The 15,279-nt window shown below is 36.1% G+C and overlaps 1 protein-coding gene across 4 annotated transcripts in view; it reads left to right on the top strand.

Moving 5' to 3' along the window:
* Positions 1-15,279, top strand: part of LOC306843376 (mRNA-capping enzyme) — a 136,295-nt gene that overhangs the window by 40,161 nt on the left and 80,855 nt on the right. For all 4 annotated transcript variants that reach the window (XM_079374830.1, XM_079374829.1, XM_079374828.1 and 1 more), the window contains 4 exons: positions 2,883-2,958; positions 12,229-12,481; positions 12,684-12,793; positions 13,849-13,950. In XM_079374830.1, the coding sequence (XP_079230956.1) occupies positions 2,883-2,958; positions 12,229-12,481; positions 12,684-12,793; positions 13,849-13,950 (541 nt within the window). The remainder of the gene's footprint in view (positions 1-2,882; positions 2,959-12,228; positions 12,482-12,683; positions 12,794-13,848; positions 13,951-15,279) is intronic.

Here is a 15,279-nt window from a genome sequence, read left to right on the forward strand (position 1 = left end):
TAAAGAATCCCTCCATCATTGGGTTCATTCAGCAGCGCCTTGACAAATGCCACACACACACACACACACACACACACACACACAGCACATCCCATCCAACATTAAGTAAAATAAAAACATATATATATATTTTATATTTTCTTTGTAAGTTATGAAACTTTATCTAAAAAAAAAAAAAGTGTCAAAAAATCTTTATAGGTTAATATAACCTTTCTGATTAAATAATTATTACTGTGTTTTGGTATTGACAAATTTGGGGAAAGGACAAATATTCCAAAACTTTCTGAAAATACAACATGAGAATTAACTGCACAATTACTAGAAATGTGTACCTTGGATATTATACAATTTGCATACATACACATACACATATTTTCCAAGACATTTCCAACTCTGACTTTGGACCAGTTCTGTAGAATGGCCCATACACATTTGACAAAAACTAAATTATTCAAAACTAATTAAAACTAATCGCACTGTTGGGTAGATTAGACTCTAAAAAAAAAAAAAGTCAAGAAAATTAATTTCTAGCTGCTGATTACATCTTCAACAGTGTAATTAGATTATTGTACTAAGTACTCTCTCTAAAAAATATTGATATGAAACTGCTCTTTTAATTCTTTAAAAGAAATAATACAAAATTGCATAAATTATTCTTCAACTGACCAAAGTATTTAAATAGAGAAGGTTACACTAAAAACATTGTTTTATTCAGAATTAGTATTTAATTACATCAGAAGTATCAGAGTATCCCTTACTTTTTCAATGGAAATGCGTTACACCCAACACTGTATAATAGCATCTTAATGATCCTAAAATAACGCTGCTTGTAAGGGAGAATGAGAACGTCTTTATCGTACATAGTGAGCAGTGATCAAGACATTCACTGCTGTTACAAATCAAGCACAGCTTACTGTCTGTGTTTATTTCCTCAATCAGGTGTCATCAACTGGCCTCTCGGATGTGGATGAAGTGAAGATTGTTCATTAGGATGAGAATGTCAGGAGTGCATGCATGAGAAGCCAAGCCCCATGATTGATGCTGTCTGCACTGAACACAGCAGCCTTTCAGAAAGATCTGATCTTTCCGCGTCTATTTTGCCTGTGTGTCAGAAATAGCATGGGGCATCTGTTTATTGTCGGTTTATTTACATCCAGAGCAGACGGCATCATTGATCCGAATGGGCTCTGTTTGCTTTTGTCTCGACACCGATGGTAAATGTCATGAACTCCACGTGCTTAACTCTAGCTTCATGTTTCAGCGTCTGTCTGTGGAAGCACATTTTGACGCTGTTCACACACAGAATGTGGTTTTGCTTTTCCAGTGTTTTCTACAGTAAGTACACATGCACTAGACAGACGTAACTGGCCGAAGCTTGCTCTCATCTCACATCTTCTGCAGCTTATGGAAATGCACCGATCAAGTTAAAATACGTTGCATTTTTTTAAATATTCCACTGCTCAAATAACATGTTTTGTGTGAATGGACCCTTCCGTGATAACTGGCAGTCAGTGTAGTGAAATGTTCAATATCAGTTTCAAATTCATTCTGATGGTACACTGGATTCTGTTAAGGTGTACTTTAAAATAGAATTTATTTCTGTGATGCAGCGCTGAATTTTCAGCATCATTACTTCAGTCTTCAGTGTCACGTGATCCTTCAGAAATCATTCTTATATGCTGATTTATAATCAATGTTGGAAACAGTTGTGCTGCTTCATATTGTTTTTAGGATTCTCTAATTAATAAAAAGTTAAAAAGAACAGCATTTATTTAAAAAATAAATTTTGTGTTACAGTATACAATGATATTCAGAAATTTGGGGTCAGTACATTTTTTCTTTCCATTTCTTTTTTTTAAAGAAGTTAATACTTTTATTCAGGAGGTATGTGTTAAATTAATAAAAAGTCATAGTAAAGACTAAAGTGGCCCAATTCCAACTTTTTTGCCCAAATGTGACCCATATCTGATTTTCTTATGATAGTCTGAACAGCACAAATCCGATTTTTTCAAATCAGTCCCAGGCCACTTTCATATGTGCTCATATCCGATGTTTTGCAATGTGACTTCAGTCTGAACGGCCATGTCGCATTTCATGCAATTTTTACGTCATTGAAATGCGACAGACATCACGATTTTGGGCTGGAGGAGGCGGGAAGATTGGCAGACAATATATACAATAACATCACTTCGTTATTTAGGCTCTGATTGCACATTAACTTAAAAAGTGTTTACATTGCGCTGTGTCGCATTTAAATGACAATGTGAACAACAGCGCAAAAAAAATAGGATTTCAGCAAAAAATCCGATATGAGCATTAAGACCTGCAGTGTGAACCAAGTCTTATATTGCTAGAAAAGATTTCTATTTTGAACAAATGCTGCTCTCTTTGTATTCATCAAAGAAAAAAGTATCACAGGTTCCAAAAAACAATATGAAGCAGCACAACAGTTTATAATAAATCGGCATATAAGAAAGTTTTCTGTTTTTCATCACTCTCTGATTATTAGCAAACTCGAAACAAAAGGCCAGCTCTGTGAAAGAAATGCTCGGAAAGCACATCTTTCCGCACTTCCTGCTGATGACTGTAATTATCTTAATAAGTTCACACAGCTATTTGCAAGCTGCGGCTGGCTTATTTGTGTGACATGTATCAGTAAGTCCACAAATGGAGGGCTTGCTTCCGTCATCAGTTCCCACTGCATCACTCCGAAGGCCAGTGGTCACAGACCGCATAAATAACCAAAAATGATGATATTGATTTCAGTGAAGGATGAAAATCGTTCATGTGTCCAGAATGATTGGTTTGGCGGGTGGGTGGGCTGTGTGAATAATGTGTGATTCAGTTGTGTTGAAGTCACTGTTGTGTTTTGTCTTCCGCAGGCGTTCACTGCACGCATGGCTTCAACCGCACCGGCTTTTTAATATGTGCCTACCTGGTGGAGAAAATGGACTGGAGGTTAGATAGCACACATGAGCACTCACCCAATCAACACACATAGACGGGCACAAAATAGACTTTTTTTTGCCCACCAGCCACAGTAGATGCCAAGTCAAGTAAACCAAAAATGGCCCTCTTTGCACACACTATCTCATTCAGCTGGTGGCAGATGTTCATTTAAAAAAAAAAAAAACAAGTCCATGAGTCTTTTGTTTGTGCTGAAGTTTTTCTGTGCAGCCTGCGAAGACTACATGATAGAAAGGTGCTTGTCTTTTATCTCATCACATTTAATTCAGACTGCTCACAAATTACATAAAAATATCATTTCCTTGTTTAAGCAACAAAATTTAAGGGATGATGAGCAAAATAACCTGCCACTACCTAAAAAGTAGATGTAAATTTCAACATGAAGTAATGATATTGAACAAGCGTTCAATTTTTTTTTTTTTTAAGAAATCAATTATTTGGCAAGCATGCATTAAATTGATCAAAAGTGACAATGAATATGTTTTTTATGTTACAAAAGATTTCTGTTTCATTTAAATGACATTTTGATAATGTATGATGGTTTCTACAAAACTAGTGTGCAGCACAACTGTGTTCAACATTGATAATAATCAGAAATGTTTCTTGAGCAAATCAGTATATTAGAATGATTTCTGAAGATCATGTGACACTGAAGACTGCAGTAATGATGCTGGAAATTCAGCTTTGATCACAGGAATAAATTACATTTTACAGTTTATTAGTATAGAAAACTGTTATTTTAAATAGTAATAATTTTACTGTATTTTAATCAAATTTTTGCTTAAGCCTTAGTGAGCAGAAGAGACTTCTTTCAAAAATATTTGAAAATCTATAATAACAATTTAAAAAAATCATTTGAACAGTAATGTACATATAGCATATGGTTATTTTTCCTGGAAATTCAACCCTAAATTGTAGGGATGGCTACCGAGAATCGGTATTTTTTTGGACCGGTAAGTAATTGGGTCAACCGGTAAGCTTCGGGACACGAGTGAAACGTTCGAAAGTGTGGGCTCACGTTACAAAACTAAAGCGACACCAGTGTCAGATGCAATATATGCAGTAGCGTAATAGTGAACAAAGGAGCCAACACTAGTAATATAATGAAACATTTACTAACAAAACACAACATCTACCTCAAGCAATGCGCTGTATTTACCATGTCTCCCGGCTCCAGCTCCAACTGGAAGACACATTCACATCAAATGTTGACTCAGCGGCAGAGTTATGAGACACTGCACTTATCCACAATCACAAAAGTACATTATTTGCATGTGCTTTAGTTTAAAGCCTTGCCGGGCGGTTAAACATTTAATTTGCGTGCTGCTCTGACGTGCGCTTGTTCAGAGCGCGTGCACCTGAAGCGTGCGCAAGTTACACTAAAGGCTGGTCAAACAGCACATGATTACTTGGTTATTTTAGTCTGATTTCACTAATACTGTCTAAAACACACAAGGAAAATAAATCCCTGCTCCTGACTGAAGAACTTTAATACAGTTGCTAAAGTTCAGCAGTAATAAAATAACTTTTCACATCATATCTTTTTGCACCAAATAGTATCAATAACAGTATTGATAACTATCGGTATCGGTAAGCAGTATCAATATCGGTATCGCTATCGGTATCGGTAAAATTTAAACGATACCCATCCCTACTAAATTGTTCTATGTATTATATAAGCATATAGTAATGCCAATTTTGTTGAAAGTCCAGTAAATTAAATACTTTACAAATGAAAGTGGCATCATCTCATTTGATTTTCTGTTTTTGTTTGGACTGATGGAGACAAATCGAAAATTATTCATTACAAATAAATGCATCTGACATCAGTGCAGTAACAGCTCCACGTTATGCAACGAAATCTGTCAAAACAATAAAAATATAAAACAGATTGTTCTGACTCTGAATCAGATGAGCCATTGGAAGCTGTTGCTGCTCATCAGCTGAATTATTTTAATGCAGCAAGTTGTGATATCACCGGTCAACCATAAACAAGCAACACGTCTGCACTGATTATAATGCATTGCAACGTGAATAAACAAACCCCAAAGAATCCGATCAATGAAGCTGTCTGCACTGAAAGTACCTGTCTGTGACACTGGAGACAGAATAGGCTGTATTATAATACCAAGCTCTGTTACCAATACCAAAGTTGTATAACATTCATGAAACCTTTCCGTTGGACAAAAGGTTGTTTACAGTGGAAAACAAGTTCTTTAGATTAAAGGGGACCTATTATGGCCCTTGTTACAAGATGTAAAATACGTCTCTGATGTCCCCAGAGCATATATGTGAAGTTTTAGCTCAAAATACCTCACAGATCATTTTTTATAGCTTGTTAAAATTGCCACTTCAGGAGGTCAAGCTCCGGCTGGTCTTTGCAAATAAACATTCCACTATTAGTACAAGCCTGTTATCTTTACACAAAATGTACTCGGTTTAAAAGTCAGTCACCTGATTGTACTGTGCATGATATATGATCATTAATGAATTACACGGAGATAGGGCTGCTCCCTAGTAGTTGACTAACCGTTAGTCGACGAGAAGAGGCTTGGTTGACCAAAATTTTATCAGCCGCGTAGTCGCTAAAACTTCATCTGTCCTGCAGAGAGTGCTACAGGTGCCGGTGCGGTCACTTGCTCTTAAAATAAAAAGTCACTTCTGGTAATACAGATAAGAGTAATACATCTTTTAAATCTGTAAAGACTCTACGTTTATTTGTGTGCACTCACAATAACAACAAAACATTGCGCTTTTGTAAAAGAATGAAAGCAAACACAAACAGGATGCGCTTTCCGACATCTCGATCTGTGAACTTGAGAGCGAAATCAATACATTATTGAAACGTTAATGCAGCCTCCTTGCTGTTTTTCCCCTGACGCATAATTGTGTTCAAACACCTTATAAAAGTGATTTTTGCATAATAGGTCCTCTTTAAAGGGATCATTGACTGAGAAATCAAAATTGCCTTGATCGTTTGATATATAAGAGGTCATGTTACTATAAAAACATCCTAAGTTTCAGAACTCAACTTTGTCATCGCCAGCGCAAACCGTCTTTTGCAGCAGCACACAAACATGCCAAATATTACAAATTAAAGGATTACAATGTAAAAGATTATTCTTGTGTAGGCTACATATATATATAAACATGCCTAAATGTCATGATGGATAGTCATTGCATGTATCAGAATTAGCCTATTTGCACACGCACGAGCAGATCTGTTTCCTCTCTGGGGACACGTTCAGTCTTTGCGCTTGCAAATTCCGCCGCCGTGTAAACAGAGACTCCGCCATGGCGCGAGTGCAACAGTTTCTGGCCTCCAGTACTTTATTTTCAACGTACTGTGGCTTATTTATTTCTTTATTCTTTATTTGCGACTACGCTAATTTGTGCTGCACTTGGTATATTGCGTTGGTCGATATATAAATTAGATGTTGTGTCGGTGTTCTTTCATTTGTGCATTGTTAGTAAATCACCCGCAATGTTTTGGAATTGCGCGCTCACGCTAATTTGCCCTGTTTAGTAAAACTGGCCCAAAGTAGGTAAATGACAAGAGCAGCAAATGCAGGTCTACGCAGAAACCAAATGAAAAACGTTATTTTTGATGCATGTCAGTCGCAGCTTTTGCCTAAATTCATTTCGATTTATCATGCAGCCCTAGTAACTGTTTTTATGATGTTGCATTTTTGACCTAAATCACATCTGTGAGGTATGCACGCTGTCAAACACAATCGCAGCAGTGGGCGTTTACTTCCTAGTCTACAATTCTTACAGCATTCTGATGAGGGGGGTTAAAAACAGGACAGAAAAATGCCATTTTCTTTGGTTACACACTCTTGACCCTTTTTTAAAACGTGATCTGAGTGCCTGAAAAAGACATGCTGAATCACCACAATGTCTTAATTACAATAGGAAACTCTAAATTTACTTAAAGTTCAGCTTTTCTGAGTGGGAGGCTTGTCAGATGAAGATTCATAGTGGAAGATATGAAAATCTACTCTTTTAGTCAGCTTAAATATGAATAACTTACCCATCATTCTCTGTGGCAGCACGATAATGCACTAAATAAAAAATCAAATACGTAAAACATCACGTATTGTGTTGTTGTTCTGGTGATCAACTGTTACCTGTCTTTGCCCATAAATGAAGAAAGAAATATGGCAATCAGAGTCACTCTTAAAGCAAAAAAAATGTTTCCAGAAGAGATCCGAAAAACGCTGCTGACGTCTTTCACTTTGGAAGAAGTTAAAAGTCATTTCTAAGTCTCTGAGTCTCCAGCAGACTTCACGTTGTAATCTATAAATGGAAAGGCTTGGAACAGTAGTAGGTCTTCCTTGGAGCCATCTGCTGAATTTTCAATGAGAGCACATTAAAAAAACATGCTTCGAAGTGAAGGCTTTACGTCTATCACCTACGGTCAGTGTTCGTGATTGTACAGTGGAGAAAATCCTGAGAGCACAGCTGAGCAGAATATAAAACGGTGCTAGCCAATACTGACTGACATACTGTAACAGCATTTTCAACTGATCGACATCCAAATTGGACTTTCTTCTTCTCATTTTTAACTAGAGAGGTCAATGAAACGGTATAAGGTTAATATCAAAACAGAAACAAGGCAGTTTTTCTCTTCCATCAGTAGTACAGACTGGGCTGCCATGGCTTGGCTCATGAATATTAATCGGGTTACACAAGGTTTGCTCTGTAGGCCTGCCTGATTAGCTGACAGGCAGGGTTTGGAAAGAAGGCTTGGCTCATGAATATTCATTTCTTGTGACTGGACTAGATGCTCAGGGAAGCTTGCTAACCGATCAATTAATATTCATGAACGAGGAAGCAGTCTGCCAGTCAAATAGCGATTCAAGTACTTGAAGGCTACATGCCATTGAGACTGAATCTGCGTCTCGTTCAGCTCGTCTGCTGTTTCAGTTTCATATAGATGTATTTTATGTATAGTGTCACAAAACTGAAGTCAGACCATTCTACTTTTGCTTCAAATTTCTAAATGATACAATCTAGTTTAGTTTAAAAACTGCTCATGTTGCATGTATGCAGCATCTTTGTTTAGATCGTGATTAAAATGCAGTGGTTGCCTCTAATTTTAAATGGAAAGAGCACAGACAAATCCTTATTTTGCTTATATGAAGAGATTTCTTGGTCACACTTTATATTAGGTGGCCTTAACTATGTATTTACATCAAAAAATAAGTATAATGTGCTTATTGTGTTCATACTGTATTGCAAAACACTTGCTGCTATTGAGGTGGGATAGGTTAGGGTGGTATGGGTAGGTTTAAGGGGTGGGTCAACAGTGTAATTATAAATGTAATTACAGAAATTAATTACAGATGTAATTACATATAGGTATTTAAAAAAATATAAGTACAATGTAAAAACATGTATGAGTGCATTGGATCTAATGATTAATTTAAATGTAAGTACATAGTAGTTAAGGCCAGCTAATATAAAGTGGGACCGATTTCTTTTATTTGTGTTATTTATTTGATTTGGGGTTTGTTTTAGTTTTGTTATTTAGCAGATGCTTTTATCCAAAGCGACTTACAAATGAGGGCAATAGAAGCAATCAAAACCAACAAAAGAGCAATAATATGCAAGTGCTATATTAGTATATAGTGTTATATTTCAGTTTCACAAAGAAATATGCAGCATTTTGTCCAAGCAATCATAAAAGGACACATGTAATTTATGTGTCTTAAATCTCATTTTGTTAAAAAGAGTTGAGTGAATCGTTACATCCCTAACTTCTTGTCATCCTAGTATATGAGAAGAGCCGTGTGACGGCCAGCAGGAGATGAAGATATTTAATAATCAGACATGTCCTTGAGCAGCAAATCAGTATATTAGAATGATTTCTAAAGGATCATGTGACACTGAAGACTGGAGTAATGATGCTGAAAATTTGATTACAGCAATAAATTACGATATATTACGATCATTTTTTTATTGATAATTGATAATATTTCACAATATTACAGTTAGTTTTTTCTGCACTGATCTGTTTTTACTGTATCTTTGGCAAAATAAATGTAGCCTTTCTTTCAAATAATCTTACCAACCCCTAAACTTGCGATAGTGTACAGTTGCATGCAAAAGTTTGGGAAACCCTTGCAGAATCTGTGAAAATGTGGATAATTTTACCAAAATAAGAGAGATCATACAAAATGCATGTTATTTTTTATTTAGTACTGTCCTGAGTAAGATATTTTCCATAAAAGATGTTAACATATAGTCCACAAGACAAAAAAATAGCTGAAATTATTAAAATAACCACATTCAAAAGTTTGGGAACCCTTGGTTCTGTGTGTGGTTACCTGGATGATCTACGACTATTTTTTTGTTTTGTGATGGTTGTTCATGACTCCCTTGTTTGTTCTGAACAGTTAAACTGAGCTCTGTTCTTCAGAAAAATCCTCCAGGTCCTGCAGATTCCTCAGTTTTCCAGCATCTTTTGGATGTTTGAACCCTTTCCAGCAGTAACTGTATGATTTTGAGATCCATCTTTTCACGCTGAGGATGATTGAGGGACTCAAACACAACAATTAAAAAAGGTTCAAACATTCACTGATGCGCCAGAAGGAAACACGATGCATTAAGAGCCGGGGGGTGAAAACTTTTGAACAGAATGAAGATGTCCATATTTTCTTATTTTGTTGAAATATATATTTTTTTCCATTTAGTTCTGCACTTTGGAAGCAACAAAAGGTACTTGCATGTTTCCTGGAAGACAAATTAAGTACAATTTACCTTGATCTTCAAATTCAAAAAGTTTTCACCCCCGGCTCTTAATGCATCGTGTTTCCTTCAGGAACATCAGTGGGTGTTTGAACCTTTTTTAATAGTTGTGTTTGAGTCCCTCAATCATCCTCAGTGTGAAAAGATGGATCTCAAAATCATACAGTTACTGCTGGAAAGGGTTCAAACATCCAAAAGATGCTGGAAAACTGAAGAATCTGCAGGACAAACAAGGGACTCATGAACAACCATCACAAAACAAAAAAACAGTCGTAGATCATCCAGGTAACCACACACAGTATTAAGAACCAAGGGTTCCCAAACATTTGAATGTGGTTATTTTAATAATTTCAGCTATTTTTTTGTCTTGTGGACTATATGTGAACATCTTTTATGGAAAATATCTTACTCAGGACAGTACTAAATAAAAAATAACATGCATTTTGTATGATCTCTCTTATTTTGTTAAAATTATTCACATTTTCACAAATTCTGCAAGGGGTTCCCAAACTTTCGCATGCAACTGTATATAAATATTATATCATCTTTATTACATATTTTAGTAAAAAAAAGCTAGTTTTATCATATGTGTGAAGGTTATTATGTTAAGGTCCGGTTTCCGGCCTCGGGCTTCTTCTCCAAACGAGTCTTTATTGTGTTTGCAGTGCATTAGAGATCACTGCTTGTTGTTCCTGCTGTCTGACTTTCTCACTGGAGCTTGTTGGCAAGAAATAAAATGGATTTGATTGGTTTTGAGTGCATCTCATCACAGCTCTGTTTTGATTGAGTTGTGGACAGCACTGAAAATATGCTAAATGCAAATAATAAAATACAACTAGCCTAACTGCAATATAAGGATATAGCAAATGTTAAAATCATCCTCAGACATCATGAACAAAAACATGATTTAGAATACGTTAGGCTAAATTCAGGTTGGCTTTCTGCTATTCAGCCTCATCTCTTATTAATGTAATGCATGGGAATATTAACAGTGTTCGAGTTTTAGGACATTTTTATTTGATGATCAGTAACGGTACTGTTTTGGGTGGCCACTGGATCTATATTTTGGTCCTGAAACCAAAGCAGTTGGTCTGTGTAACAGCCTGTAAGAGCACTTCATATGGCGTTACTCTTGAGTTTGTAAATCCCGTCTCCTGCTTTGGCTAATCAATACTTCATTACGTTCAGCCAAGCATGTAAGAAAAGGCTGCGTTGTACTGAGGAGAGGTTTTAATTGGTTTATTGTAAATCTTTCATTATTCTGTAGTTTTTATTTTGATGCCATGCAGTTGTTTTCCTCCAAGTTTGTGAATACTGCTGTAGCTTAAAGAAATTCATCTGTCATTTTTAGGGTGGCTTAGCAAGTGCGTATTATATCATATTATATAAGACAGAAGACACGTTTGTAGTGATGCCATGAATATAAACATGATATCTGGCAGCCAGTGTATGGTCTTATCTCATAATCACTGAAGCATTAATAATGTTTATTCAGTAGACTTTGAGCTTTATTATAAGTGGGTGATTCTGCACTAACTTGTATAAAGATCCAGTTGAGATTTAAGCACAATTCTCTCTCAGGGGAATTTTGTATTTATTTATGTTTTATTTTTGGCCATTTTACTGTTTTTCTTCAATGTATTTCAGAGCTTGCTAATATTTATCAGTGTATAAAAGTGCATATCTTTAAAATTGTATCTTGAATATTTGATTTTTCTTGTACAAAATTTAAAGGAATTTTGGTATTTGTTAAATTAAATGATGTATAATTAACAATACACACAACACAACAAAAGTTCAGGTTTTTTGTGATGTCTCTTATTTAAACCAATTTGATCAAAAATCATTTAAAAACGGTAATTGAGAAATATTACAATTTATTATAACCTCTTGAATAGTATTTAAAATGCTGTAGAATGTAGTTTATTACTGTGAGTTATTACAATATTAAAACTCTTAATATATTTTAAAATGTAATTTATTCCTGTGATGGCAAAGCTGTATTTCCAGCATCATTACTCCAGTCTTCAGTGTCACATGATCTTCAGAAATCATTATAATATACTGATTTACTGCTCAACAAACATTTCTGATCATTATCAGTGTTTAAAACAGTTGTGCTGCTGAATATGTTTTGTGAAAAACGTGATAATTTTTAGGATTGTAAAACAAAAATGGAATACTTTTGTATAAATTGTCACTTGATCAATTTAATGCATGAATACAACTATTAAAAATGACTGACCCCAAGTAATAAAAAATAAGTACTCGTGAACAACAGAAATATGTAATTTAGTTTAGAAAATAAAATAAGACGAAATGGTTTTAAAGGGGTGGTTGATTGCGATCACTTTTTTTAAAGTTAGTGTGTAATGTTGCTGTTTGACAATATCTGCAGAGTTACGGCGCTGAAAGTTCAACGCAAACGGAGATATGTCTTTTAAAATGATTGCGCGGTGTGTCCTGAATTCGCAGCATGAGTGTGTGTTGTGTGTTTTGTCGTGTCAGTATCGAGGCCGCTGTGGCAGCGTTCGCTCAGGCTCGGCCGCCGGGCATCTATAAAGCCGAATATCTGAAGGAGCTCTTCCGCCGCTACGGGGACGTGGAGGACGCGCCGCCCGCCCCTGCTCTCCCTGAATGGTGCTTCGACGAGGAGGAGGATGAAGATGTGGACGATGATGGGAATGCCACGGCTCAGGGCTCCGAGCCCAGCTCCTCTCACTCCAGTCAGAGCAAGAAGAAGAAAGAACGGCTAAAACTGGTGAGAGAAACTCATTTCAGCTCATTCTGGCATAGTCTTGAAGGAAAACCCCTGGTTTAATACAGCACAGCTCGTTAATAAGGCTCATGTATCAGCGCGATATAACCTAGACTTTTCTGTTTAGTGTCCCGGGTATCAACTTCCTTTCCTTCTGAAATATTAGTGTGCAGATGTGAGGAGTGTTTGTTTGTTTGTGTCTCAGCACGCTGTGTTTCTGGAAGGAGTTTCTGTCAAAGGAGTCACTCAAGTCATGTCACAGCCCAAGCTCGGCCTGACCCAGAGGAAGTGTCAGGAGTTCTCTGAGTGGGACAAGTGAGTCTGTCCGCGTGTGTGTGTGTGTGTATGTGCTTTTAACCCCCACAGATGGTTTCCTGCTCTGACCCCGTGTGACTGATATGTCTAGCAATGGAAACCATTCCGATTGTGAGGACTGTAAATGCGTGTGGGGCACAAATAGGGAACAAAATAAGACTTTTTCTTGGAAAAAGGCTCAATGAAATAAAGGCCTGGTTTCACAGACAGGGCTTAGACTAAGCCAGGATTAGGCCATTGTTCAATTAAAGTCATTTTTACAAACGTGCCTTAGAAAAAACATTACTGGTGTGCAACTTGAGACAAAATAAAGGCACTAACATGTTTTAAGATCACCCTGCACCACAAAAGCAGTCTTAAGTCGCTGGGGTATATTTATAACAATAGCCAAAAATACATTTTATGGGTCAGAATTATTGATTTTTCTTTTATGCCAAAAATCATTAGGATATTAAGTAAAGATCATGTTCCATGAAGCTATTTTGTACATTTCCTACTGTCAAAACTTCATTTTTGATTAGTAATATGGATCGCTAAGAACTTCATTTGAACAACTTTAAAGGAGATTTTGTCAATATTTAGTTTTTTTTTTTTGCACCCTCAGATTCCAGATTTTCAAATAGTTGTATCTCAGACAAATATCGTCCTGACAAACCATACATCAGTGGAAAGGTTATTTATTCAGTTTTCAGATGATGCATACATCTCAATTTCGAAAAATTGACCCTTATGACTGGTTTTGTGGTCCATTTATCAAAAAATAAATCTTAAAAAAAGAAGCACATGCATGGATGAGCTGTCAATCAATAACATGTTTTAGAAAATATATATGGTGAATCTCTATGATATAATGAAGATTATAGTATTTGTGCCTAATAAGTAATGCAAAACATTTTTGTACTCTATTAATAGAAAGTGCTGAAGTCTGCCGTGAGTTATTGTCCTGATGAAACCGCAGCCGTGACCACTTTCACTGATGAGTGGAGATCAATTAAAACCACCCAGCAATGTGTCCCATAATCCCATGTGTTTATTTTTCTGTGCCTGTCTGTCAGATCTGGGTTTCCTGGTGCTCAGCCTGTATCGATGGACCGCAGGAACATTCGTCTGTTGGAGCAGAACGCTTATAAAGTCAGCTGGAAAGCAGACGGCACGCGGTGAGTCCAGCGACTGAAGTCCTGTGCCGTTCACACGCTACGCTAAAACACCAACACAAACGCTTCCAGCTAGGAGCTACACATGTCACAACCACTGTGGCATCGCACTAGAAAAACAGAGATAGCTCAAAAAGGCCATCTTTTTTTTATAGCCATATTACACTTTCCCAATGTCCTTAAGAGTTTTCCTAAAGAAAGATTTAGTTCACGATTTTCCTTATGGCTCTGTGGCTATTTTTGACCACCTCCTCTCTAACTCTTATAATTAAAAAGGCTATTTTTGCTGTTGTACTTTTCAATATGCAAATGAAGTGCATGAATTTGCTGATTACTGAATAGATGATATGTAAATGTCAGAGGTCATATGTTAATGAGATCATGGTTATGTTGTTAAGGATAATTTAAAGTTGAAGTTGTTTTTGCAGCTTGGATTAACTAATGTTTTCATCTGGAGGGGATGTTTTTAGTCACAATAATTACATATTCAAAGTTTGAGGGTTTTTTTTTTCAAAAGAAATTACTTTTTTTTTCAACACGGGCGCATTAAATGAATCAAACGTGACATTAAAGATGTTTATAATGTTACAAAAGATTCTTATTTCAAATAAATAATTTATTTGGAACTTTCTATTCATCCTGGAAAAAATGGATCGCCGGTTCCACAAAAATATTGAATTTCAGCATATTAGAATGACTTCTGAAGGCTTTGCATCACAGGAATAAAACTAAATTAAATTAGAAAACTGGTATTTTAAATGGTAAAAATCATTTCACAATATTTATTTCTTTATACTGTATTTTTGATTAAATAAATGCAGCCTTGTTGAACTTGATGAAACTTACAGTTTGGAGTGACCAACTTGTATTATTATTGATTCTATTATTATTTTAAGGTTTTTGCTTGGATCAGCTAAAGATGTGAAACGTTTCCTGCAGATGGCTGTACTTTACAAGCCTTAATGGCACATATAAACAATCTCAGCGTGCCTTTCAGGTTTCTTACAGTGCCTTTTTAGGAAGTCCAAACCCAGACTTGTAGGTCATAGTGAGCTTTGGCAGGTTGTGTGTGTTATTCAGACACTTTTCTGCACCGAAAGCCAGAAGTCAGACTTGGATGAGATTAATTAAATCTGACCCGGAGTTATTTTGTATTTTTTTGTCTCCCTTTTGTTATCTTTTAATTAAAAAGATTTTAGTTAACACTGATAACATTAATGCCCACAAAATATTAGATGTTTTTTTTTTTTTAATTATTCTTTTGATGATCTTCAGTGTAATTTTCTTGTGCCGTTTCAATAATGTCGGAGTCTGGCGCTCATAGAGGGCCAT

The sequence above is a fragment of the Barbus barbus genome (assembly GCF_936440315.1).
Source record: "Barbus barbus genome assembly, chromosome: 24".
NCBI lineage: Eukaryota > Metazoa > Chordata > Actinopteri > Cypriniformes > Cyprinidae > Barbus > Barbus barbus.